Below are 26,180 nucleotides of genomic sequence, written 5' to 3' on the forward strand. Positions count from 1 at the left end.
AAAAATTAAGCAAAAGTCATTGGTTAGCTAAGCATGTCGTATGAAAAGTGAAGAGAGCATCTATTTTTCATTAGTTTCGCTTTTGCGTTTACTGCTATTATTTTTCCGATTTTTCCTATCGAGTAAGGGCTGAACGTTAGTATTTTAATTTTTTTAATATTAAAATAATTTTTATTATTTTATATTGTTTTCCTTAGAAATTTTGCCGTTATAATTATATTAATTACATATTACTTTCTGTTTTGCACTATGATTTTTGCTTGTGAGCTAACTTGCATATTTTTAAAATTAAAAATATGTTCTTTTATTGAATTGCATTAATGGGGTTAACAACAGATGCTAAAAATTTGAAAACATTTTTTCTCTATTAAATGATTTCCTTTATTATATACTTTGAAAAAGGTAGCTTTATTATGTATTCATAAATTTTGATTCAGAAGAGCAGGTAACAATTTTTGCATGCTGTTTTCTTTAAAAAAGATGCTGATGTAACATTATGTGTTACCTACTTAACAACTAGTTTTTAAATTTGTAAAAGTTATTGAGTAAGTGCAATGACTTATTAGTACTGCTCGAATTTTTGAACTCTAACATATGCTTTTTAAAGTCTACAAATACAACATTGGTAAATGGCGTTATTGCTCAGATTTATTAAATCAATTCCTTCATGTGATTGAAATATTTACCAGAAAATATTATATATAAACCATACATTTTCCAGTGCTTAATGTTTCATATTTTATTACATTTACATTATTTTTGTGCACATGAATTTGAAGTGAAAATGCTGCCAAATAATTTCAGTTTTCTCCCTAAACGTTTTTAGAAGAGCGGCCGACACCCTTTGCCCTTTTCTAAAAACCGCCATTCCTTAAATACGCTGCCTTTTTATTCATATTCCATTTTGGAAAAAAATTAATTCACTGTTTAAACAATAATTACACAGTGGTTAAATTATCTGTGTTTATAGGTTTAATTTTGTTTTTTGTTAGAATTATTCTTTACTGGTTTAATTTTTATAAGTTTCTCTTTTTTTTGGAGGTGTATTAGTTACTCTCTTAAGTGATTCTAAAATTATTTTTTAAATAAATATTTTTTTTAAAAAAAGCATCATTGCTTGCTTATTTTCTCATAATTTTTAGTTTAAATTATATGAAAAAGCTTTCAAATTGTTTATTCATTATTATAATAATTTTTTTTTCCACGCACACCCACAGCATTGTGCTCAGTGATTGTAGGGGAGATTTCTGTATCGTAATCTGTGGCAGAATTATTGCCAAGTCTTGGCAACTTCCGGGCAGCGGCCTGCTAGAAACTAAAAAAAAAATCCCAGAAAGGGACCAACTCGAAATGTAGGTATAACTCGTAGCCACCCCCCGGCAAACATCTACATGTTTTTTTTAAAGAAATTTGCTAGTTTAAAATCTATTTGGCACCTTGGCGATTGTAGTTGGCGCAACAGATCACGATATGGAAATATCCTGATTGTCTTTTAGCATACTTTTAATTATTTTTTATAAACTAGACATTTTTCTCATATTTTGATAATGTGTGAGAATTACTTTTCTCGAATACACATTTAAAATAGTATAAGAGGGTAATTCAAAAATTTTTAAGATCAAATTCAGTTATTGCATACTAATAGAATTATATTTTCATTTTGATAAATTTTTATGGTGTTAAGTGAGTGAGTGTCCTTTCAAAACTTAAAAGAGCCTTATTCTGTGAGGAAGCACTCTTACCTTTTTTGTTGCTAGGGAGAACCCTGTAATTGTATGATCTGACTGTAGCTATTCGCCAGTCTTATTGTAGGATATTGTTTACCAGATATCTACCTACAACAATTTTAATTAACAAACTACAATATATTTACTAGATTCTAATCATAACTATAGAGTAGGACCATACCTGGCATTTACCTTGTACCCAACCAGATTAATTTTATTTTACCCAGCTTTATCCATACATTTCATTACCCGGACCCGGCAAAAAAATTCTCTGAGTACCCAGATCTCATTTTTAGTCTCCAGGCCCAGTAGTGGGTACCCTAAATGGGTGTTTACTGGGTATCTAGAGCCAAGTAATATTCATTTTAATTAATATTCTATATAGTTCAACACAACCATATTCAGATTTACAGTAACTTTAAAACTCTTCATTTTAACTAAATTAATATGATAATTTAATAAATACAAATTAGAACTAGGGAATTAATGATAGTTATTAAATGTTAATAAAAGCATAATGATTAAAAGTCAGATTACTGAAGATTTTATTAAGTACCCGAAACCAATCTGGTAAAAGGTTCCATTTTCATCGGATACCCAGACTTGGCAAAATTATTACACACAATACATTTCTACTATATAGTATCAAAATTTTTTGAATTAACATATAATTTTTTATTCTCTAGGTTATTCTCTGAAATGAGTTCATTTTTAAAGGAAAAATGGGAAAATCTAACAGCCAGCTTACAAATGAGCACACAAGAAAAGTGGTGGGATATATTATGCTCTCGATACTCAGAACCTTGTAGGAAGTTTCACACATTTTTTCATCTGGAACACATGTTTAAGCTTATGGACTCAAATAGTGATGATATTCATGACAAAACATCAATGTCTTATGCTATATTTTTTCATGAGTGAGTGTTTTGTTTTGATCATAAGATTGTTTAATTAAATGTGGTAATTTGGTATTTAATTTGAAATTTGCTTTAACTTGCATTACTTTTTTGCTTGCAGCATTGTTTATGATGCCAAATCCCAAGATAACGAAGAAGAAAGTGTCAAGGTTTTCAGAGAATTTGCAGGAGATTCTGGAATAGTAGAAGTAATATTTTCTGAGTTTATTTAGTATTCCAAATTATGTGCCTTTTGTAGATGATCCAATTGGTCTTTTAATAAATTATCATTATAATTCTTTACTTTTACTACCTATGACAAAGATCTTTGAATTTGATGAATTAGATTAAATTATTAAAATCAGTAGAATTTGCCTTGCAAAAATTATCTGTTTAAATTACTTAGTATTTATTAAATTTTCTAGAAGACTTATTATATCATATGTGGCCAGGGTCTGAAGGTGTTAAAATAAGTGTACTTGTTAATGGAAAAACTTAAAAAATACTTAAGGTAGAACAAGTTGACAAATTTGAGAGGTTAAAACAAAATGTTTATTCTTGAAACCCACCCACCATGAATGTTGAAATAAGAAAACATGTTGACTTCTAAATAAACGTGGAAAACGAGAGAAAAAAACGTGGTAGCCAAGGGATAAAATTGTTGTTAAACAAGGCAAATCTAGTTGGGATACATTTCTAAGCGAAAAATGGAGGTGTGGATTTGATTCACTGATCATTAATCAAAATGGCATTCATATGAAATAAACTTAATTCTAGATCATCAAGATGAGCTGATGTAACAGGTTATCAACGTTAAATTTATCTCCAAAGGTCCTGATTATGTGCAGCAATGTCTTTACTGTTTCCGTTTCTCAATGTTATTAATTTCATTTTTTTTACAACAAGTGTTTTCTAATAATGTGTTTATCATTTATTAAACGGCTTAGAATTTATTTAAAAATATTTCATTATAATAATATAAATTTCGGTTGTTCAAAAGTTCCATGCCTGTCCTTATGGCACCTAACAAAAATGGACATGAACTTAGGTACGACCAAATAATTAGGAGTCTTCCGGAGTTTAGGAGACATCTTAGGTTTTGTTTAAGATGAACACAGAAAAATTTTATAGCATATTTATTAATTTTATTATTAAGATTTTTTTTAAAATTTTAAGTTGAGACTTATTACTTATGATTGACAATACTTGTATTCTTTATAAATCCTGTAAATGATGTAAGAAATTTTTTTTTTCAAGTTGGATGAGATTAATAAGAAAATTTGATGATTTAGGGAATTGAATGAAATTTACTTTTTAAAAACACTTAGGAATTATTATTTTAAATTAAAAGTGAAAAGATAAAAAAGTGAAAGGTAGTTCAGATATTAAATTTGATTGTTTGCAGATCATATTAAAGTTATAATTATAGTTTATATTATTTAAAATTATTTAAAATTATAGTTTGTAAGCTATGTATGTTGTGTTCTTGTACTTTTCCAAGATTGTTAAACAAGCTTTTAAATGAAATGCTTATTTTATTCTCAAAACTACTAAGTTTTTTAGAATTAAAATTACACCCAAATTAATATACTTTTTTCGATTACATTGACTTAGGTCTAATTTGTTAATTTTGGAGTTATAAACTTGTGTTACAATTAATTAGTTTGCCTGTTTTTAATTTTGCCTTTCAATGTATTCTTGCAATAGTTATTTTATTTCTTTAATTACTGAAAATGAACATTCTAATTTTAATAAATTGCTTCTTTTAAAGCAAAAATATATTTTATTATTATTTATTTTTTTAAGTTGCTTTATCTATGGACATTTTATTTTTATCATTTTTCAAACATTTCATTGCTTAAAAGTTATAGCCGTTTTTAGTTTTGCTCTTCAATGTTTAGATCTGCCCTTCATAATGATTAGTTGCCTATTTTGAGAAGTCTTTTATAATGATTTCCTGGATAATTCATTTTTTAATGATGTAAGTTTTATTCTTTTGATTTCTGTTATTATTTGTGTTTCTTTTACTTTTACTTGATTTTTAATGTTTTATCTAATACTATGCAAAGTTAATTTTGTACAATCTTTTCTTCCTATTATTGTTTGTCGTGTTCGTATTATTTTCCAAGGAAAAAAAACACCACTAGGTTTAATGGTCACTGAATAAAATATTCTTTAAGGCCCTTTAAAAATACATTCTTTTTGCAGTTCCACTAAAAAATTAATTAAGTAGGACCTTGAGTTTTTGCTTAAAAATTTTAATATAAAATAAATGTTTGTTTTTTTTAAATTTCGTTTATAAGAATTAACTTAATTTTTTTTAACTTCAAATTTCATATTATTATTTAATTTTTATATGCATATCATTAGAGGCCTTTAGAAGTGAGAAATATTGTGTTTAAGGCTCCTTTTTAAATAATCATTACAAAAATCTTTTAAGTTAACCATATATTATAATTCTGCAATTTTATTATAAAATGGAATACAATATTTTTGAATTTCTAAAAAAAATTTAAAATTTTTTAATTTCTTTGGTGTGACCCTCCTATCCTAGATATGTAATGCCCTAACAATGCTTTTGTTCTAATTATTTTATTTAACTTTGACATCAGTGCAAATAATAATGTTTAATATAACAAAATAAAATTTAGTGTGAAAATTAAAACAGTAATATGTCTCAGAAATTTTTGATTAATTAAAGTATGGTATGTATGAATAACCTTTATAATATTTTTTATAACCACTCTGAATAACTTTTGATCCTAATGATCAGATTTTCACATACTAGGAGTCAATCTTAAAGGTTTGAGAGGATAACCTCAAATAAGCTAATTAGTTAATACCAGTACAGACTATGTTTTAAGTTACAAAATGGGACACAGAAATGCACTTTCTCTGAATGAACACACCTTTTTTACTATGGATTTTTGACCTTCCAAAATATAGTAGGTAGCTGCAATCTGGGAAATAGGTTCCTAATAGTTTGGTCAAAAGAGTGGCCTCTTAATATACATTTTTCTTTTGCATATTTGCCATATTTCTTTAAAAAAAATTCTGCACACAGTTATAAAATTCTTTCATCCAAAAAAATTATCCATGCAAAAATTTTTAATAATAGATGAAAAGAAAAAATTTTGAACTGTAATGTGTACAAACTTTTATATCTTTTAAAGAATGTAATTTTATAAAAAAAAATACAAAGTTAGAACGAAATCATTCAAATAATTGAATTGTAAAAAGTTGTAATATTTAAAATTTGATTTCACAGAAACTACTCCCAAAATAGTGAGAAAAAAATTGCATTGCATCTTTTGTAGTAAATTTTTAATTACTTATTGGATTAAAAATGCAGGAAATATATTTTCAGACATACGAAACATCAATAAACTAGCTATAGAAATATTAGTACCATGAGCTTAATAAACCAGTGAAATCATCTGATTAATAAAGTCTGAATAAAAGCAGGTAAAAATGAATAATATTGGGTTAACAAGAAAGTAATTTAGGTTCTTTAGGGTGAAGTAAAACTCAATTTGTTCTATGCGAAAAAATGAAGTTCAATTAGTGAAATATTTTCCATTCTGTTTGATGTTGTTTTGCCATCTTTGATGATCCAACACTCATAGAACTTTTTTTTTAAAAAAAAAAACTTTTTACCAAATATGAGTTGCAGTCATCCTTATTACTAAAATTTTTCTTACTTAAAAAGTTGTGTAAATTTAAAATAAACGATAGTCTGATAGTGCAAGGTCGGAGCTGTATTGAGGATGTGGTTCCAGTCGAACTTCAATGATTTTGTACATACTTCTAAAGATGTGTGAAGCGATGCACTGCCGTGGCCCTGACCTTGCATCATCAGGTTATCGTTTATTTCGAAGTTTACAAAACCTCAGATTGCACTTGGTTGAGTTTTTTGTAAATAAGGATCAGAAGTTCTAAAAGTGTTGGATCATGAAGTTACCAGAAATTTAGCAAAATGTCATGAAACTGAAAGGAAGATTCTTTCATTTTTTATATAGAAAAAAATAGTTTTTTCCACTAGAAAAGTTATTTTTTTGCCAACCCAAACCCAATTACTTTATTAGTTTCAATCAATTTAATTTGTAGTTAAGTTTCTAAGCTTACAAACAAAATGCAGTAAAAGTTTTTAATTTTGACAAGACGAATGACTTTAATAAAAAGTCAATTTCTATTAGATTAAAATATATATTATATAAAGTTTATGGGTTAGTTCTTAAAACATCTATTTAATGTTTCAGAATGAAGAATTAGTAACAAAAGTAGTAGATCTTATAATGTCTTCTAAAGGTTGTACTGAAGAACATATGAGTGAAGGATTATTTGGAAAAGATGATGTGCACTATTTTCAAGATTTTGATATTAATTATTTAAGTGCAAAAAATTCAGGTTTGTAAATTTTTCTTTAAATAGCATCTTTTATGTCAATTCAACACAATTTGTTTGCTTCATTTTAAATTTATTTTGTTTTCCAGATTATTTGAAATATGCATCAATGATTGAAGAGGAATACAGTTTTATACCGAAAACTAAATACTGCTTCATGCGTTTAAAGGTATTATTTAAAGTTTTTGAATTACTGGATGTTTTACATGCCCATTTATTGACTCAATGACAAAGTCTAAAGTATATTTTCATTTTATTTAAATTAATATAAAATATATTTCAGCTATTTTTGAAAGAAAAGTATTATCTCTAGTTTTCCCTATTAGAAATATTGTGTCTGCATTATTACTAAGCTTTTAATAATAGTCTTTTTAAAAGAAATTTCCCTAAAATAGAAAATAACAAAGAATCTTTTTGCATTACTTGTATATGTAGTACTACCACAACTTTGTAAGTTCTAAACATAGTAAAGATATATTAAAATATTACAATTTATAAATATATAAAAAACACTAATAAATGAACACTCTTAACATAAAATTAAACACTCAATATACCTATTATGTAATGGGTACATACTCAATAACTTTTTTCTTTTGATCCCGTGTTAATTTAAAATTTAATCATAATATTTATGCTGAAATAATAATGGATAAATATTTCGTAATTTGTTGAAATAAATGTTTATATTTATTTTTGTAATTCTACATCACACCATTTTTTGAACTTTTAATGAAATAAGAACTTAATAAATTTTATCAATTGATCTAAAATAGATACAAACTGTTCAAATTTTCAAAAAAAGAATGCAAGCTATTTGTTAAATTACGTGAATAAACTACATACCTATTTTTTTTCTCTTCATTCAGTGAACTTTTTTTATGTAAAAAATAATTTTTTTAAAAGTTGTATATCAAATGTTACTCACAAAGTATAGTTCAAAAAAATTCCAATTTTAATGATTTCTTTCTAATGTAGGTACTTGAACATTTTTTACAAATTCCAAACATTTATGCTACTAAGATGTTTCGTGATAAATATGAAGAACAAGCTAGGAAGAATATAAAGGATGAAATACAAAGTCTAAACAAGTCTGCTTCATGACAAGTCTAATTGCAAGCTGAAAAATTAGATCATTTTATCTTGTGCATTTTGATGATATTGTGGCAAAATTTAGAAATCTATATTAATAATATTGTGTAACTAAGTTTTTGGTGTGTAAAAGTGTAGGACATTTGTAAATTCAAAATTTCACTACTTTTCTAGCTGAAATACATTTTTATTTGATTTTTTAAAATTTTATTGGCAGCTAATTTACACGTGAATATTTAAGAAATAAATTATATAAAAATAGTATTGTTTTATTTTTAACTTCGAACACCTGAATTATTTCCAAACATTTTGCTATATTATTATATGAACATTAATATAGCATTACATAATTAATATAATGCTATATTATTAATGTTGTAAGCACTATACATAAAAGCGCCTTTCACTTATTGGGTCAAATACTGCACATGTTATAGCTAAAATCTTTGTATTATTTTTATCACACTTGTCATAGTTTCAATAAATTATATACTTATAATTAATTATATAATTGCAACTAATCATTGTAATTATACCTGGTGGGAAGAAACTTAAAATACTTTTGAATCTTTAAGGGTTAGCAAAAATAAGGACATAAATTCAGTTTATTTGAAAATTAATTTATATGTTTCTTGGTTATATTACAACAAATGGAGATCCTATAAACATTTGTACAAGTTTACACTAGATAAAAAGTTTTGACCTCTCATTTTCCTCACAAGTAATTTTAATCACAATATAGTGGTATAAAGTGATGATTACATATAGTATTTCAAAAGCATCTATCTAAAATTTTGCATAGATAACATAAATTATAATAAACACTTCTTTGAAGTGACACCGGTTCTTTATTAAGGTCCTTTTATCACCTATGGTTGTAATGCTCTATTTTTGACTTAGATGAATCTGAGGATAAGTTCATATGTTTGGCACACTGGATGTGAGTTATGCTTGAATTGGAATGTCTTGCAAAAGCAGGCTCTACAAATGAACGTTTACAAGCAGCACAAAGTCTATAGAAACAAAATAAAAAGTTCAGTAAGTTTTATTCTGAGATCTCAAACTAACAGCTTTTTCATAAAAGGTGCACAGAAAAAAGGTTTTCCATATTTTTAACCAAGAGTTAAATATCAAAGCGTTAAAAAGCTAGGCAAGTTTAAAACACTGAGAATGTGATTTTTTAAAAATGTTTATGGATTTATTATTATTGATTACATGTTAATAATAAGAGAACATAAACTTTAGCTTCCTTTAAGATGAGAAAAGCATTTTTAGGATTAGCAGATTTTTTTCTTTTGTCAAAAAGTAAGCAAAGCTGTTAGATTGGATCGTTGATACAGAAAAGTTTGTTTTTGAGAAACTCTTAAGAAATCTTTATTATAGCAGTAATGAACAAAACATAAAATCAGTAGTTCTGCTTTAAGCTGACATGAAAGCAAAAAAAAAAAAAAAAAAAAATTCCTTTTTTAAATGAAAGATTATCCCAGTGCATCAATTTCCCAGTGTTGCAACAAATGGGGTAAGTTTTTTTTAAGAGTGCTGAATGAATAAGATCACACAATTGAGTAGAATGTTAAGTATAAATGTCAAAATTGAATTTTAACCCTTTAAGCATCCAGTTCCTGTGCAAAATTGTACACAAACTCCCTTGTTACCTACTACCTTTACTAGTCACTGTGAGTTAATATACTTTTAGGAGGGAAAAAGTTTTTAATTTACCCAATGAAATGATATTTGTATTGAATCATAATATATAAAATTTTTTGCATGAAATAAACATCAAACTGTTGCGTTTTTTTTAATTTTTGACTCGCTAAAAGAAAGTTTATCTTTACAATGACAGACATTTTTTGCTAAAAGGCAGTTTATTTACTAAAAGCCAATTTTTAAATTTTTTTTAAGAATTAATTTAAGCTAAACAGACAAAATATTTTACATTACATTTGGCAGATTAGATGACTTTTTTAAGTTGAAAATGTTAAAAAGAATCAAAATAGTGTTATTTTTTAGTCGGTTATAGTCATCTCCTAAAACATTTGTTATAACACTATTAAGATAACCCTGTTGAAAAGCCACCAGTTCCGATTTAAGAAATTCGGAAAATGCTGGTAGTGACACTGAACAAGTCTAACAGCTTTTTATAATACAATTTAAAATTAAGTGTTTGAAAAGTTTGTTGTTAAAATATTATTAAACAAGTGGATTAAGATAGTTGGTATTAATGCAACTTACTTGTCTTCTGTCATTAAGACAGAAGTGTTTTCAACATGAATTTTAGAAAACTTCACTTGCAAATTTTCACCCCTTGAAAGAGCACTTTGTAGTCTGCAACAATATCGATAATGTAAACTGGATCGCAAGGCTCTGATTAAAAATTGGTCCAAAATTGCTACTGACCAGTTAGGAGGAATCAACTGCATTACCTATTGAAATATATAAAAGTACTTAAATGTAACAAAACAAAGAAAATATAATAGATTTCTAATAGTCATCAATTAATTATAGTTAATGAACATAAATTTTTATTTATTTTTTTAATAATAAGTTAATTTTAAGGTAAAAATGTCACACAAATAAGAAAAACTTAACTTCTTAGAAAAGAAACCACTACATTATGTTTTCAATTATGTTAAGGTTTAAAATAATTAAAATGCAACACTTTAACGATATTTTATAAATAAATTTTTTTTATTGATATATAAAAGAAAAGGTTTAAATTCTAGTACAGCAAAATATTTAAGTTTAGCTGGAAAACTAGGTTCTTTTAAAAACACATCACTTTATTCATCTTTTGGTAGTGCATAAATTTATATTGTTTGCACAATTGCTTTTAATCACATGAAGTGACAAAAATGGATAAAACCAAGAAAATTAGGATGCTCAAGTTTTTCAAAAACAAAATATATGAAACCTCAAATATCTTTTTAAAAAAATCTTTTTTAAATGCCCATTAAATAATTTAAAACTTCCAGGGATGATTGTGCTCGGGAAAAAGTCCGGATTTCCGGATTTTTCGCTAGCTGTGATCCGGAAGTTTCCAGAGATCGAAGGTTCAGACGTTTCAAAAAATCATTGATCACAAAAGTTTCCGGAAATCAAATTTTCAAAGGTGGAACTTAAAAACACAGTTTATTTTATTTGTTTGTAAGGGAGAGCCAGATATTTTATAAGCTTATATTCATGATTATTAAATTTTTATCAGTAAATAGTTATTATAATCATAAACTCAAAAAAGAAAGACATATTTGTAAATTTCAATTACTTCTCCAGGTCATCATAGGTATGTGTAAAATTTTAAATATATTTTAAGTAAACTAAGAAATATTGAGAAAAAGGAAAAAACCTTGTTTAAATTTTTCTAATTTTTCGATTTAAACTTTTTTTTAATTAAGAAATTTTTCGGAATTTTGACTTGGACTCATAATCATCTCTGAACTTCTGAAGGAGAGATTTAAATTAATTGCTACCTTTTTATCTCAATAAATGGTTTTAATATTATAACTCAACATAAAATTTATAATCAATAAAAATACCTTTGTAAAATCAAACTCTGCTAAATCACTATTTAATAATTGTATGGCAGCAGGCAGCATGTCTTCTTGTTGCTTCTCGCTAAAATAAAGAATATAATGATGAAAGAGAATGTTATAAGAAAGATTCTTTCAAAAAATTCTAAGTTTTTAAATGTTCAAAAGTGAAGTGAAAATTTCAACTCTAGAAAAATCCATGTGACTATGTGCTAAATTGCACTATGTAAATTTTTATTATTTACGTTTTCAAGAAAGATGCAATAAAACCTTCAAATTATGTTAAATAAAAGTTTTTTTTTAAAAAAAAAAAACATTATTTCAACTTATTTTGAAGACTTAGGAAAAAGTTGTAAATGAACGTAAATATTTTTCACAATTATGAGTTGTGATTTTTGGACATAGGTATTCTTTTTCATATCTCCTTCCCCCCCCCCCCAGAAAAAAAAACATGCTCAAATAGCTTATTAACTATTAAATTAGCCTCTTAGAAAATCAAGTTAAAATAACACTGATATCTAAACATGATTAATATTGTATAAATTTACACTTGTAGCTGATTAGTTAAAAAAGATTGATTATAAATTAAGTAATAATTTATTGTAACCAAAACTGAGAACAGGGCAATAAAGTAGCGAACAGTTAACAAGAATTTTAGACAGAAAATATTAAACATTTTTCTGTGTAGAATATTAAAAGTAAAAATAAATCATAATAATAATAATAAAAAAACACAACTAAACTGTGTATAGAGAGCTGCAGACATCATTGAAATATTTCATGAAGAATCACAATTCAATATAAACAAATATTTTAAAGTTAATATTACAATGTTACAAAAAATACAAATTTAAAAAGATTTCTATAACAATTAAAAATACTGACATTGTGTAAAATTCAGGAAGTAGATGACCAACAAGCTTATGAATTTCATGACAAATATGCTATATTCACATTTTAATATTACAAAATAAAATTTTCCAAGCTTTGTTATAAATTCTTAATTACATCAAAAGTTGCTCATTGAAAAGAATAGTTAATAATAAACATCTTTTTGCATTATTGTTATATCATTAACCTTGAATAACTGTGTGTAGCCTGCTTCTAAGAATGTTACAAAAGTTAAATAAACAAAACAAAGCATCATGAATAAATTTTAAAAGCTCCCCTGAACCTGAAGATAGAGATATTAAGAAAAAGAAAAGAAAACGCTGGTTTAATTTTTCTTTATTGGCATTTTAATATTAAGTTTTATTATAAATCATTAATAGAGCTTAGTAATTTTTTAAATTATAATTAAGTTTAATTAAAAAGTTATGCACAAAAAAAATCATCAAAGAATTAAAATATAACTTAATTTTATTGTTTGTACAGATTACGTCAACCATGAAATTTTATTTTGTTGGGACTAAATATCACATTAAAAAAGCACCACAGAACTAATAAAACAAACACAGAAACAATGAAGGAACATATAAAAATATGAATTATTAAATTGAAATATTTTAAGGGAAAAAACATATATTAAAATACATAAAATAACATATATGGATTAACAGCTCACAAATAAGGTATTTATTACTATGATTTAGATAACACTGGAGAACAAGTTTTTTTTCTTGTTACATGAGATTTTTTTAAGATATTAGATACTTTTGTATCGCACATTGGAAATCTGTAATCGGTTTCTCTCTCCAAGTTAAATTTTTTCAAATAACAATTTTTGTCTATTCGTGGGCAAAATGTACAAGTTTAAAAACGTTATATATAACAGAGGGTTGCAACAAACTTCTAGAGGAGTTAGGACACATCATTAGGATTTAAATTGCATAGGATCCCATACATAGAAATGCAGTCATGCACCACAGTGGTTCCCTATAAAGAACTGTCTCTTCTTGCGCTTCTTAACAGGTCATAATGAGGAAACGCCCATAGCCGCATATTAGCATGGTTTACTATGCAATTTCATTCATGATGATGTGTCCCAACTCCTCTAAAAGTTTGTCACATTTACACAAGTCTTGCTATATATAAAACGTTTTATATTTCAACAAAAGAATATCATTTAAAAAAAAATCATTTTATCAACTAAAAATGTCTAATTAAAAAAAAATCTGTAACTTTAGGTGCAAAGCTACAGATTTTTTTGGAAATGACGTTTTAGTTTAGTTTTCTTAAATGACATTTTAGTGTAGCTTTGGGTGCAAAACTAATTTCAGATTTCAAATCCTCACAACCAAATTAGTAAAGATCAATTATTTGTATAAATGTAACAAAAAATTTGCTCATCATTGTAATTAATTGTCTTTACTCAATATGATTCATTTTTTTTCTTACAGTAGCAACTCATCAAAATATTTATTCTAATGAGTGGCTAATTTTTACTCAATATATTTAAAAAAGTACCAACTGAAAAAAAAAAAAGAAGAAAAAAACCCGACAAGGACGACACATTTTATGCATACAATGATAGCAGAAAGCAAAAAGCTACAATACCTACTTTGCTGTGCTGTCCAGGTATACACTTAACAATACATAAAATAGCCTATGTCTGTATTTTTTGTCTTTTCCCGCAGACATTCGTATACAATAATCTTCAGCTGCTTCATGGTCTTGCAACTGGTGCACTAAAATTTTAATAGCTTTCTCGTGTTCTTCAAGCTATAAAATAATAGTAAATGTATTTAAAATTTTAAAAAAATAAATAACAGAGTGTTTAGCTCAGTTCTAGAAAAGGAAAGTTTCCCTGTCTTTTTCAGGTTTTTCAAACTTTTATGCTAATATTTTAAGAACCACTTTTTAAAAATATTTTCTTAAACTAACTATTTTGTAAAACGTTAAATGATAGAAAATCAACAACAAAAATTTAAAGTAAACTTAAAGAGCAAATGCTTAACATTAAGAATTTTTCTTCCAATTTCACTTAAAAAACAATAATTAAAATATAAATTAAAAATTTACATTTAAAAAAAGGTTTAACATACCTATTATTAAATAAATTAAAATTATATAATGAATACTAAAGTGAAGTAGGTCATGATATTTTATATCTATTTAAATAGTGTTTCGATTTTTTTATTTTTTATTACGCACATTTACTAGTCAATAATACAGAAATATTCTTTTTAACAAAATACATAGATTAAAAAAAATTCTAGATGCTTTTTCTCATTACACACTAAAATCGAAAAACTTTCTTTGGTTACAAAGAGGAAATAGACTGAACATAGATTTTTTGCTGACTTAAAAAATATTAAATTATGAAAGTTTTATTTTTTCCCAAGGAATTTAAAATTTCTTCGACTTAAACATTCCCTGATTTTTTTTTTTTAAACATTAGAATTTTTACATTTTTTTCCAGAGATCTGAAAAATTTATGACTTTCTCAGTTTATCCAAACTACAAGACACTCTGTTTCAAAAATAAAATTATTTGAGTTAAATGCTTTCTATACCTTTCCATAAAGAATAGCACACTCTTTATGAAGCTGGTTTTCTAATGCCTTTCCCAGCAATAGCTGCACTCGGTAAATTGAGGATGTGTGAAGGTGGTCTTGAAGTTTTTTTCTAAACAAAACAACAAGTTCATGAGTAATGAATAAGAAAAGGAACTGCATGATTGATCATTGAAGTGTAAATAATGATAAAATTACCTGGCATCACTTAAGCTAGTTTGTTCTGTTTCGGGCAGTTTAAGAATTTGAAGAACTGAATCCATATACATGACCGCTAAATGTGTATGGAACTTTTCTTTCTAAAATATTGTTCCTAGATATTAGGTACTCTAAATAGCATAGCAAAACAAATAAGTTTTAAGAATACTATTTTTCAACCCAATTTTAAAAATAACTTCTTAAATGGCTACTTTGATTAAAGTAAATATACAACCCATGCTTCATAGTGGGTTAAAGAAAAAATCAAGACAACATAAAAAAAAACAGTAATTTTTTTTTTTTTTTTTTTTTTTTTTTTTTTTTTTTTTGGCACAGTATACATGTCTCAGACTTCTTTTAAAAAAGTCAAACTAAAAAAAAAAAAAAAAAAAGAAGAAGAAGAAAAGTAGAATTTGCACTACTTAAGTGAATTAGAAGAAAATTGTATTGCAAAAGAGTATTAAAATATAGTATTTTTATTTTCCTAAATACTTTGCTTAGAACAGAAAGTTTTAAAAGTTTGTAGAACAATTTTATCAATATCGAACAACTCATAATATTTATTCATGGAAGCCTTTAATAGTAACACTGCATTAAAAAATAATAATAACGAGTATCAATTGGTTAATATTCCATCATACAATATATAATTAAAATAAGTAATTCAGTTCAAGATTTCGTTAAAATCATTATTTTAATTGTTGATTGGAATCTATAATTTTTAAAGTCAAACAAGAGAGATAAATAAATAATTGTGAAACTACTCAAGTCTACTAGAGATGAGATGTTTGTTTACTGAAAAAAGGGTTTGGGTTCAGACTCATGATGAAATTCTCACAAACTTCATTAATTTTTTTAAAGTAAATGTTGGGTTTAGTTTGGTTAGTTGGTATGTTTAGCTTTTGCTTAGTGTGGCTAACACTAATTTGAAAATGACTTTTATTTGAATTAAGATTTTGATTTTCTTTTTAATTTTTATTTTAGTCATCTTGGAGTTTTAGTCAGTATTATACCAAGCATAAGACTTTGTTTCTGCCTTCGCTTAATAAAATAAATAAGTGTATAATCTCTGAATTGATTACCAAAAACATTTGATTACATAAAATTCCTGAAATAGTTTAAGCAATGAATTCTGTGGGTAAGACTAAATGCCTGAACTATGTATATAATTAGTATACAATCCCTGTTAAATTGGAGCAATCAATGTCTGAGAAATCTACTGGCATTATTAATTTTAAAAAATGGATTAAAAAATTCAAACTTAATGATTCTCCAAACTTATTTTTAAAAATCTACATTTGTATTCTTTGGAAATGAGACGTTCTAAATGCACACAAGAATTTTAAATATTAAGACACAAAGATAAAAATCAAAACAAATCGAGATAAAACATTATTTTTCAGAAAAATCAGGATAGCAACAAACCCTGCGAAACTGATTTTAAAAAATCAGTATGGATGCAATATCTAAAATCCCTATTGCCTGAAATTTATTTAATAATTTTAAAATAAATTAAAAGTAAATTTGTTCTTTTTTTAACTGAAATGGCAACATTTATAGAATTTTCAAAAACTATGTTTTGAAAAACATACTACTGGTTTTATTTAAACAAATATTTTCAAACCTTTTTCTTATTAAATTATGCAGTTGAATAAAAAAGGCAATATTTTATAATTAAATGAAATAAAAACTATTAAGGATATCTCAGACAGGCCACAGAAGTTTTGGAAAAAAAAGCTGAACTTAGTGAGATATTATAAAACTTTAGATACATGTTTTCACAAGTTATAAATTAAACTATAACGAAAATTACCATTTAAAAAATTCTAAGTTAAAAGATAATTTAAGTTAAAAAGTATAAATTTATAAACATATTCTGCAATTTTATTCATATTATATATTACAAGTTGTTTCAAAACATCTTATTGAATTCTCAAACGGTATAATTTCTAATCTAGATATTTAATATTCTATTTAAAAATTGTAATTTAGTTTAATATTTTTTATTTTTTAAACAGATATTCATATTTCCAATTAAATCATTTAATTTATTTTCAATACAACTAAAAACTTATAAGCAAACAACTCTTCATATTAAAAATTCTGTGAACAATTTATTGTTTTTAAAATTAAAATCATTATAAATAAACTGTTCAAAAGGATACATTTTTGAGACAACTTATTTCTATCAAACAAAATTTGCTTTTACCTTAAAAAAAGTATTTAAGTACATGACACTTACAAAATTTTATTATAAGAAAATTTAATTAATCAAGTTTATTTTTGTTACGAGTCTGAAAAAAAACTCTGAAATAAATTGGAGAGAATAACATAAGAAATAATCTTTTTGACGGTGGTAGTAAAAATTGTTTAGAGATAATTTCTTTTTTTCTTAATATTGTTATACTTCAATGCTATTCTTTCTTTTTTTTAAGGTTGGATTTTTATCCATATCATCTCACACGTTAAGAGTTAACGTTTGCTGAGACATCATTGACAATAGACTTCTGATGCATAAACTCTAAGAGCAACTGCTGAACACAAAGCTCATCCAGAGCACAAAATATATCCTTTTAAAAAAATAGAGTTAAAGGGCGAAAAAATTTAGAATAATTGAACAGAAAAGGATAATGACTTCATAAAAAAATTGAGTTTTAGAAATATTTTAGTTACATTTCAAGTTTCCTCGGGCTAGGCAAGGTTGACTCAGCCTTTTATGCCTTCAGTGGCTCGATAAATGAGTACCAAGCATGCTTGGGAACTAAACACTGGGGGTTCCACATTGGGTTGACCATCCAACCAGAACAACTGCTCTTGCACCCCAGAGCCCAAAGGTCAAGAAAACGGAGATGGGCACAGTAGGCCTTGGCCCTCTATGGGCTGTCGTGCCACTGAGTTTAGTCTAATATTTCAAGTTATAAATAATTGACCTTCGTGAAACACTTAAAATGCTCAAAAAATGACAAATAAAAAGAATTTACAAGAAGAATTTATGCCACTTACTTCTAACTTTTTTTCTAATACTAAATGTTCTAAATATTTCAATAAAGCTTGAGGATATCGATGAAGATACTCAACAATAAAATCAGGACGTAACCTTTCAGACGAAGGTTCTGATGACGGACGGTCAGTAAAAATCTATAAGGAAAAATCAGAAATCTTTTGAATCTTTATACAGAAACATTTTTATTCATCAATAATTAAAATGAAAAAAATATCTTACTTTAACACCTAGTTCTTGTTCTCTTTCTAAAATAAAATCAACATACTTCCACAAAAGTAAGTGATCACTAAGCCTAGAAAATAAATATCACAAATTAATTTATTTAATTTGTGATTAAATGTTTTTAATCAAATTAATTTGTATAATTCAATTAAAAATTATTTATCATAGTTTTACGCAAATATTTTCTCACATTTTATTTCATTCATGATATTCTAGACTTAAGGATTACTGGCACATTTAATTACTGAATTCCATGCGCCAGTAGAATTGTATTATTGAATTCAATTCATTATTAAATTTTTCTAGTTATTTTCTAATTTTTATCCCTTCAAAAATTAAGCTTCTAGTTAGGTTTTTAACGCAACTTCCATTAACCATAAGAAACCCAAGGCTTTGTAATAGAAACTTAATTAAACGTTTTAAGATTTAAAAAAAAAATTTTGTTCAAAAAATATCACAAACAGCGACAAATTTTTATGTATGGAGTCATTTCCTTTATGTTACGGACACATGATAGTTATATCCCAAAGGAAAATTCAGCATTATTAATAGTGTTCATTCACTTTTCAATATGACAACACTCCCTAAATTATTATTATTATTATTTTTTTTGAAAAAATTATTCAAGTATGACAACAATTGATGATTTGGAAAATATTAATGAAGATATTAACAAAACACAAATCGTACTTTAGGTTACTTTAAGTTTACCAAGAAACATTTATTTGATTAAAATAATTGAGTTTAATAGTATATGAATATGAAAGTTTGATGTTAATGGTAATATAATTTAAGACTCAGTGATGATGACATCAAGTGAAAATTTGACTCGCTAAAAACTAGACAGAAAAATAAAACAAATAAAGGTATTACACAGAGAATTGTATTAAAAGATGCTGCTGCTCAAGGTTAATTGAGTTGCTTTTTTTATTTAAAATGTTTCTATCTGTCAATTCAAGAGCATTTACAAGATTAATTGTTGTAAAACGCAATTAACCAAAACAAAAGGTAGGCTTGTGTTAAATTGGGTTTTGGGGAAAATGTGAAAGCTTTAACAAAAGTAAGAGAATAAAAACAAGTAAGTTATAATAAAATACATGACCTTTGTCACTCCAAATAGGAAACAATAAATTTAAAAATAAAGAAAAACAATCAAAATGGAAAGGAAATATAAGCAATAAAATAAAGTAACCATTAAAAGACAGTTTGAGATTACATTTTAAAAATTTTTTGCGAAGCACATCTTAAAATTACAATTTGGTGAAACATATATATTTAAAATTGAATTATCCCATTTGTTTATAAACTGACCAAAAAAACACACATTTTATCCACAAATGTGATCCATACCCTGACTAAACAATGAAAGCATAAAAATTAATTTGAAAAAGTAATAAATAAACTACTCCAATGATTTAAGTAAACCTTCTTGAATGCTGGTACTTAAACCTGCTCAACTAATAACTTAACAAAATTTCCTCAAACAAGTAAAATAAGATGAACTTTATATATTTTGAAATAAACTTACTTGCATAGAAAATCAATAAAATGAGGCATTCCTGGATATAAGGAATCTGAATAGTCACCAGATATTATTCTATTTCAAAAATAAAAAATAACAATTTAAATTAATCTTTTTTTATTATTTTTTTTAAAGATTAAGCAATTAAATTCTTATTAAACATGCTTTCAAAGAAACTTAAACCAAAATTAAAATGAGCATGTATATTACATAATTCATTATATAGCATATAATTTATTAAATGCTACATACTGAATTATGTTTTTCTTTTAAAAAAAAGGGAGAAAAAGGAATATAATATATTCTTATATTGTTTTAAAATTGGAATATTTTTTTCAAAATGTAAATTTATAGCAGATTTATAAAATTGAAATTTTTGATCAGTTTTTTTTTCCTCTTTAATTTTGATTGTTGTTAAGTGTGTACCATAGATTTTAGTGTTCTATTTTTTCTATTTCAAATGTTATTTAAAACAATGCAATGCTTACTCAGTTGCTTTAGTAGTCATTGTTACTTCCAATTGTATATAGGTATATCATTTATATATGTATACATACACACAATATATTGATTTAAAAAAATTTAAATGATTAATAAAACTTAACAAAATAATTTCAGTTTTTTGTTTCATAAAATATAATGATTTTTTTTCCTTCTAAAATGGTGTAAAAAGATATCAAAAGGAAATGGAGTAATGATTTTAGATCTTTGCTGGAAATTGAATTACTTATTTAAAATTGAAGTATAAAAGAAATTCCTATGCATTACTTCTTTCAAACACTATCACAATATATGAATATAAATAATACATAAACTATATTTATGTACAAAATTATAAATTGCACCATCATGGTAAACTTTTGAATGTTTATTTTATTAATATTGGATTTTTAATACAAAATTTATTACATGGAATCGAAGTACATAAATATTTGCAGGAACTACTTTAGACGCCCATCCCCCATTTAAACTGCTCTGCAATGCCAATATAACAAGTGAACCATTAGTAACTTTTAAAAATTAATTATTTACAGGATGCAGACTAATTGTCAACCTGTTCAAAATACAAAACATGTAGTCATTAAACAATTTAATAATCAAATTGTCTCTATGTAAGGCAAGAGATTTTGTTCTGAGGATAATCTACATAACAATAACTAATATAAAATAATCTTTATACAGATATATCCATCATTTTATTATTTTACACTTTTGGATATCAATCAATATCACAAAGAGAATGATGAATAAGAATCATATATTTAATAATAAGCACACAATAATGATTCATAGAAATAGTTTTTAGGTAAATAGGACAGTCTGTTTCAACAAATTATGAAGGAATACTTCCAATTTTATGTTAGTTTAGGATAAGAATAGAACAAATTTTTACAAAAATACTTCTTTTGGGAAACATTGGATTTAACTTGGTTTTGTTTTAGTCTTACTACTTTCAAGTAAACGAATTTCAATAAAATTAACTACAGCGGAACAATAAATCAATTATAGGGTGTCTGAAAAGTTTTGGAAATGATCAAATATCTTAAAAAATACACATTAAATTTAAATTCTAAAATTAAACACGAATACGAGTTCAATGATGCTAAACTTGACCCCATAACCTCACTACCAGATGGGGATGTGAAGAACAACTGCAAAATACTCATTTCATGTGCGTTTTTATATTTTTGGTCCAATGCATATTTTGAGAGCTATTTGTCCATTTCCATATGTTTCAGACACCTTTCATATAGGAGAAAATCAAAATAAGGAATAAGAAACATTTCTTTTAGAATCACATGCAAGAAGAGGAATTTAACATACTTTGCCCAAACGTTTAGGGCTAAGTCATTATCCCCAAGTTTTAAATGGAACAATGCTAATGCATGATATCTTTCATATTTCTGCAATACTTCAACTCCTTCCTTTGGCTGACAACCAACATCAGCACCAGCCAAAAATGATAACAGAGAGGGATAATCATACTCAGCATATAGCTTTAATAGTGATGTGTCCATTTCCTGAAAGTTGATAGAAAATTCATGATAATTTAAAAGGGAATAAAAAAGCTTGAAGCTTCATAATGGAATCAAAATTATGGGTTCTCAACCTTTTTTAGAAGAGAACCCCAAGATAAAAAAATTTTGCTTTGGGGGTCATTATCAATCATATTTATATCATTTATTATAATTTTATTATTTTGCAGAGTAAGAATATGAAATTTTAGGAAGAATATAAATTTATCTTCAAATTTAAAAAGCAAAGTATTTGTAAAATATATTGCATTAGAAAACATTGATGTTGTACACACTTTTGTCTTTCCTTATAAAAAATAGCAGGTTTTCAGCTTTCTCTGAGGAAAAATTAAATTTATTATTCATTGTACATAAATTTTACTTGCATAATTATTTTTTTAAAATAAATCTTCGAACTACATTTGTTTTTTAATAAAATATAAATATGTTAACAAAAATCAGATGAGTATGTGTCATCCTATTGCATAAAACACATCTAGGTTTTAATGAACAAACACCGATAAATCTCAACTCTAGGACAAGGGGAACATTATATTTATTTGCTAATTTATAATATTTTATTCATTTAATTACAAGCAAATGTTAAAACATGAAAACTGGCTAAAAAAAAAAAAGAAACCGTACCATTTTACAGCCAACAGCATCACTAGAGTTTCTGATAGATTCTAAATAATGAAGCAAAAACTTCCTGGATGATGCAACGGACTCTTCATCAAATGAACACATTTCAAGAACGTTCCCAATATCATGCAGCGGAGGATTTATGCGAATGAAGGAAGAACTTCCAGGCATTAAGTCAGGAAATAGACTGATAAGCTGAAAAAGTAAATATATACATACCACAATTAATTCAAATTTCAGCATAAAATAATAAAAAATACTATACTGTTAAACACTCCAAGATATGGTTGAAAATATAGCAACTCTCATATTTTACAAAAATGCAGAAAATTGGGATATATAAAAATGAAAAGTTTTAAGAGAAATATTCTGATGTACCTTGATATTTTTAAAATAAAAAGAGGCTTTCGAATTAGTTATATACAGTAAGATCTCAATTATCTAAAGTTATTAGGGCTGATCTTACTTCGGACAATGGAAGCATTTGTATTACAGTCGAACTCGTTTATAACGAGCACAAAGAGACCGTAACATGTACTCCTTAAATCCGAGTGCTCGTAATAAACGGGTCCTTCGGGCAGGCGTGCGACCAGAAGATTGGGAGCTCAAATGATTGAGCTTACTTAAAATTTAATTACCGTAAAATACCGATAAAGCGCCCCAACTCGATAAAGCGCCCCCCTGTAGTTTCACATCTATGCAGATTGCCAATCAGTACCCAAAAAACGCCCCCCCCTCCTACATGCAGCGGCGCTTCCGACGAAATATTTTTTTGTAGCAAAAAAATTTGTCAAGGAAAGTTATTTAAGAAATAATTTTCTGACTATTAAAAAAAATTAATAACGAAGTCGACGAAATATTCGCCCGTATCGCGATCTGCTGCAGAACATCGCCAATTCTTAGCTAACTTTCGGCAGCAGCCTGTAAGAAAATAAATAAACGAAATAATAATTTTAAAAAAACATCGCATAAGGAGAAAATTTAAAAGGTATGCATCTTGTATCCACCCCCAGCTTGAAGAAAAATCGCAAGCTAGAAATCTATTTAGCGCCTTAGCAATTGTAATTTAAGTGAACAGAAAAGGAAGAATAGGACCCTAAATCCGACACTCACGGGACTGACGAAATGCCGCACTTCGGATCTCTTTCGGAAATTCCAATATGGCCCCCAAATATTACTATAATTCAATTCCACTGTTAATTTCAGAAAAACCAATAAATTTAGTCAAGTTTCGATCATAGATTATGATGGGGTGAATTTAAAACTGGCCCATCATAAGAGAAGAAGAAATAATCAGAATCCTATGAAGAAGAAATAATCGTTTCTTCTTTGGAGCGAGATCATAGTTCTCGTTTTTTCTTTTAGATAACATTTTGTTTTAACAAAAGACGCTTACCTCGCAAGAAAAAAAAAACGCTTTTTAAACTAAATGCTAACAAACTAACAATGAATAGCAACAAAAAACAAGCTAAAAATTAATAACGATAAAAAAAGAAAAAAAGCAAGCAAGCAACAATTAACAAGAAAAAATAAAAAGCGGCAAAATAAAAAAAATTAATGAATCGAATAAAAAATCGCAAAAGGGATAAATTCATTTTATTGTCCATGTGGTAGTTTCAATGTCAACTGGGTGTGGCCAATTTATGGTCAAACAGAGGAGGGAAATTCGGGGGCAGTAAAGCACAGCTGTCAAGATTGATTGATCAGTTTTTTCCAACTTCCATTTCTTTATTTTGTTCATTGGAAATGCGGGTGTTTTTACTTCTCACTTTATTTTAAACTGCTTTAGAAACAGATGTTTCCTTTGATACAGATTTATTATTATTTTTTTCTTCAGGCTTCGTTTTTATTTTTAAAAGATAAAATAAAGTAAGTTACTTCAACAGAATAAAATTCAAAATAAAAAGAATATAGCTGATTTTTTTTGTCTTAACAATATAAATTTCTTAAAAGAAAAAACGAAAAAGATTAGAAGTCAAGGTCACCTTGATTGGAATGTACACTCACTGATAAGAATGTGAGAAAAATTTAGGGTGTGGTGGGAGAGTTGAATGTAAAAGATTGAGCAGAAAAGAAAGACGGTGCTTAGAATTTTCTTGAGTACCGTTTATCGGCCCCCCTCTATATCACGCCGATTTTCGTCAAAATTAAGGGGGGCGCTTTATCGGTATTTAATACAGTCGAACTCGTTTATAACGAGCACAAAGGGACCGTAACATGTACTCGTTAAATCCGAGTGCTCGTAATAAACTAGTCCTTAAGACAGGCATGCAACCAGAAGAGGGGGGGGGGCTTAGGAGGTCAAATGATTGAGCTTACTTAAAATTTAATTAATACTTACTTACTTTAATTACATTAATTAATTTAATTAAATACTTTTCTTAATTTAATGACAACTAACCCCCTTCACTCGCATTTCTTTATCATTTTGAAAAAGAGATATGACAGAAAGACTAGAAAGATGAGAAAAAAGATTGCGAGACAGAAAAATATTGCTCGTCAAAAGCGACTTCTGTTCAATAGACTTAACATTGATCCAACCAAAAATTCTCGTTTCCCTCGGTAAATCCGAGTTCTCGTTAAATCCGAGCTCGTTATAAACGAGTTCGACTGTACTTACTTACCTTAATTTAATTTAATCAAATACTTTTCTTAATTTAATGACAACTAACCTCCCCCTCCCCAACCAGCAAAAAATTTCTAGTTGCGCTACAGTCTTAAAGGAAAGAAACAATAAACGGAAAGAAAAATAAAGGAAATGATTCTTACCAAAACATTTATTTTTTTCATTAATCTATATACTTAAAAAAAAATTTTTTTTGTGTTTTTTTGATTTCAAGCTCATTTCTTATCATTTTGAAAAAAAGATAAGACAGAAAGATGAGAAAAAAAGTTGCAAGACATAAAACTATTGCTCACAAAAACCAGGTCTTGCTCGTTAAAAGCGACTTCTGTTCCATAGACTTAACATTGATCCAACCAAATATTCTCGTTTTCCTCGGTAAATCGGAGTTCTCGTTAAATCCGAGCTTGTTATAAACGAGTTTGACTGTATAAACGTAACACTGTTTTAAAATGAATTTTTTTTTATAATAAACTCCGAAAGTCAAAGGTTTAGAGCTATATTCTACATTATTTATATAATTTAATACATACGCTGTTTTCAAATAGAAAAAAATATTTTTTATTTTATTCCACTTGCACTGTTGCCTCTTTTGAGCACACGGGAATAGTTACATTAGTGATATATTGTGTATTTTTTAATTAATCATTTGCACAAAGCAGCATCTAGTTCTAAATTATTGGTTTCACTGATTTATATTACTTTGCAATAATGTAATGCTTTTCTTCTGATTCTTTGTAATAAAGGAGTGAGTTTCTCTTCAGAACTGCAATTATATATTTTCCTTGCACAGAAAAAACAACACAGTTCTCGTTAGAAGTAGAATAGTAGATAAGATGGTTAATCTAAACTAC

General features: G+C 26.6%; 2 protein-coding genes across 4 annotated transcripts in view; one reads left to right on the plus strand and one right to left on the minus strand.

The window, feature by feature from the left end:
• LOC107445489 (uncharacterized) lies at positions 1-8,383 on the plus strand. Of its 2 annotated transcripts, none has more exons than XM_016059890.4 (6): positions 1-135; positions 2,414-2,644; positions 2,745-2,832; positions 6,883-7,030; positions 7,117-7,196; positions 8,006-8,383. In XM_016059890.4, the coding sequence occupies exons 2-6, from the start codon at positions 2,427-2,429 to the stop codon at positions 8,129-8,131; spliced, it is 660 nt and encodes a 219-aa protein (XP_015915376.1). In that variant the 5' UTR covers positions 1-135; positions 2,414-2,426; the 3' UTR covers positions 8,132-8,383. The 2 variants fall into 2 exon arrangements, with proteins under 2 accessions (XP_015915376.1, XP_015915377.1); XM_016059891.4 differs by having other exon boundaries at positions 21-122; positions 8,006-8,352.
• A 340-nt stretch (positions 8,384-8,723) lies between these two features.
• Positions 8,724-26,180, minus strand: part of LOC107445488 (transforming growth factor-beta receptor-associated protein 1) — a 35,546-nt gene continuing 18,089 nt past the window's right edge. The window contains exons 12-22 of one of the 2 annotated variants that reach the window (XR_006225862.2): positions 22,707-22,898; positions 21,871-22,067; positions 20,053-20,121; positions 18,522-18,594; positions 18,302-18,436; positions 15,299-15,399; positions 15,101-15,212; positions 14,143-14,307; positions 11,653-11,731; positions 10,352-10,542; positions 8,724-9,132 (exon numbers count right to left, since the gene is read on the minus strand). Coding sequence is in view for 1 of the 2 variants with exons in the window: in XM_016059889.3 (XP_015915375.1) it covers positions 8,985-9,132; positions 10,352-10,542; positions 11,653-11,731; positions 14,147-14,307; positions 15,101-15,212; positions 15,299-15,399; positions 18,302-18,436; positions 18,522-18,594; positions 20,053-20,121; positions 21,871-22,067; positions 22,707-22,898 (1,458 nt within the window). In the remaining variant the exon portion in view is untranslated. The remainder of the gene's footprint in view (positions 9,133-10,351; positions 10,543-11,652; positions 11,732-14,142; positions 14,308-15,100; positions 15,213-15,298; positions 15,400-18,301; positions 18,437-18,521; positions 18,595-20,052; positions 20,122-21,870; positions 22,068-22,706; positions 22,899-26,180) is intronic. The other variant, XM_016059889.3, reaches the window with a different exon arrangement.

This window comes from Parasteatoda tepidariorum, chromosome 9 (genome assembly GCF_982258835.1).
Source record: "Parasteatoda tepidariorum strain Cologne lab strain chromosome 9, Ptep-v5.0, whole genome shotgun sequence".
Lineage (NCBI taxonomy): Eukaryota > Metazoa > Arthropoda > Arachnida > Araneae > Theridiidae > Parasteatoda > Parasteatoda tepidariorum.